This window comes from Austrofundulus limnaeus, unplaced genomic scaffold, assembly GCF_001266775.1.
Source record: "Austrofundulus limnaeus strain Quisiro unplaced genomic scaffold, Austrofundulus_limnaeus-1.0 Scaffold67, whole genome shotgun sequence".
NCBI classification, from domain to species: domain Eukaryota; kingdom Metazoa; phylum Chordata; class Actinopteri; order Cyprinodontiformes; family Rivulidae; genus Austrofundulus; species Austrofundulus limnaeus.
Window position 1 is genome coordinate 1,800,763 of NW_013952469.1, and position 1,668 is coordinate 1,802,430.

Here is a 1,668-nt window from a genome sequence, read left to right on the forward strand (position 1 = left end):
CAAGAGCTTTGATGCTGATTTTTTTTATGTTTGACACAAACCTGTCAGCAAAGCAACATACATTTTTATTTTTTTAACTTTTATTTCATTAGTTTATTTGGCAGGAACAGTGCACACAAACATAGAACAAATCAAGTCTGTAACTGATGTGTTGCACAAAGACTATATAGTTACAGCTAATTTGCAAATCCAGTCCCTGGTTGGGCATATTTCTGTCTACATATTCATGTAATCAACCATGCAGCCTTCAAGTTCATATAATAAAAGCTATTAAAATACATTCAATTTATAAATCAGAAACAAACAAAAAAAAACATTTTCCTCTCTCCATATTCATAAAGAGCCTTACAACCTCCAGATTTATTTAAATATCCATACACATCCTCACTACCTCTCCATCCTCACGCAGCTAACAAACTAAAACTTACAGCTCTAACACTAACTCACTAATACAAACAGTCCCACAGACTTTCTCATCCATTAAATCTGAGTACTAGAAGTGATCACAAGATTTAGTCCTGACGACAAACAAACTTTTCAGGTGTAGCTTTTACTTGCGGGGGCAATAAGTTCCATAATGCTGTACTTTTGTATGAAAAAGTGGTCTGARCAAACGAAAAAAGTTAAAATTAAAACCTGAGCTGCTTTATTTCTCTTTAACAAACACAAACTATATTATTCTGCTGTATTTTCTACACTGTGTCATAATCTTTTTACCTCCCAGGGTAAGTTTTGGCAGACGATGGGCTTCTCAGCCAATGGAAAACAGTACCTTCTCCCAGAAGAGGCTCTCTACCTGATGGAGTGTGTGAGTGGCAGACAGAACCTGTTGGTCCAGACGTGGCGGTTCAATAACAAACAGCTCCTAATTAATCCTGTTTATTCAGCTCTATTTATCTTAACGAGTCAGGAAACAGGACCAAACCCCGGTGGTCTGTGTGTTTCTGGGTTTAGGGCAACGTGTTGGTGTTTTATAAGGAGCTGCCGCTCTCCATCCAGGACGGCTACGAGAAGTTTCTGTCCTCAGACACRCTGAGTCTGCAGCAGTATCAGGTGCAATTATTGTTTTATTTGATTATATGACCTGAAAAGGTGCTTCAGGACTGATCTAATGACTTTTTGTTTGTTTTAAAGGTATTTGGGCATCTGAAGAGGCTCGGCTATGTGGTGCACAGATTTGATTCAAGGTAAAAAAAAAAAAAAACACAAACTTGAAATAAAATTGATAGTAACAGAGTGGACCTGTTTTCTGCTTTTCTGCTTATTTTATATAAAATCATTAATATTTGAAGGAAAAAGGCCAAAAATCTTTTAGCAGAATTTTAAACAAGTGAACAAAAAACCCAGCTTGTTTATTGTAAAAGTTGTGGATGTTCATGTTCCAGCTGATTGTGGATGTTTAATTTATTTTTTTCCAGCTCGGAGCCGTCATCCTACGCCCGACAGCTGAACCTGCCTCAGTCCAGAGAGCGAGGAGGAAGAGCGCTGAAGAGAAAACGCAGCCCCAGCCCCTCGCAGTCAGCCAGGTGAGGACTGGCCCGGCTCAGAACTGTTCCATTTATTCTGCAGGATTTAACCATTCATCTTAAAGGGATCCAGGATTAGTTGTAACATTAGACTTTATTTGATAAACATATTTTAACTGTAAAATAAAGACTGTAAAAATAC

At 37.9% G+C, this 1,668-nt stretch overlaps 1 protein-coding gene across 1 annotated transcript in view; it reads left to right on the plus strand.

The window, feature by feature from the left end:
- tsen54 (TSEN54 tRNA splicing endonuclease subunit) overlaps positions 1-1,668 on the plus strand; it is an 18,105-nt gene that overhangs the window by 10,993 nt on the left and 5,444 nt on the right. Inside the window, exons 4-7 of the mRNA XM_014010258.1 lie at positions 725-808; positions 955-1,053; positions 1,135-1,187; positions 1,419-1,528. Coding sequence (XP_013865712.1) covers positions 725-808; positions 955-1,053; positions 1,135-1,187; positions 1,419-1,528 — 346 coding nt within the window. The remainder of the gene's footprint in view (positions 1-724; positions 809-954; positions 1,054-1,134; positions 1,188-1,418; positions 1,529-1,668) is intronic.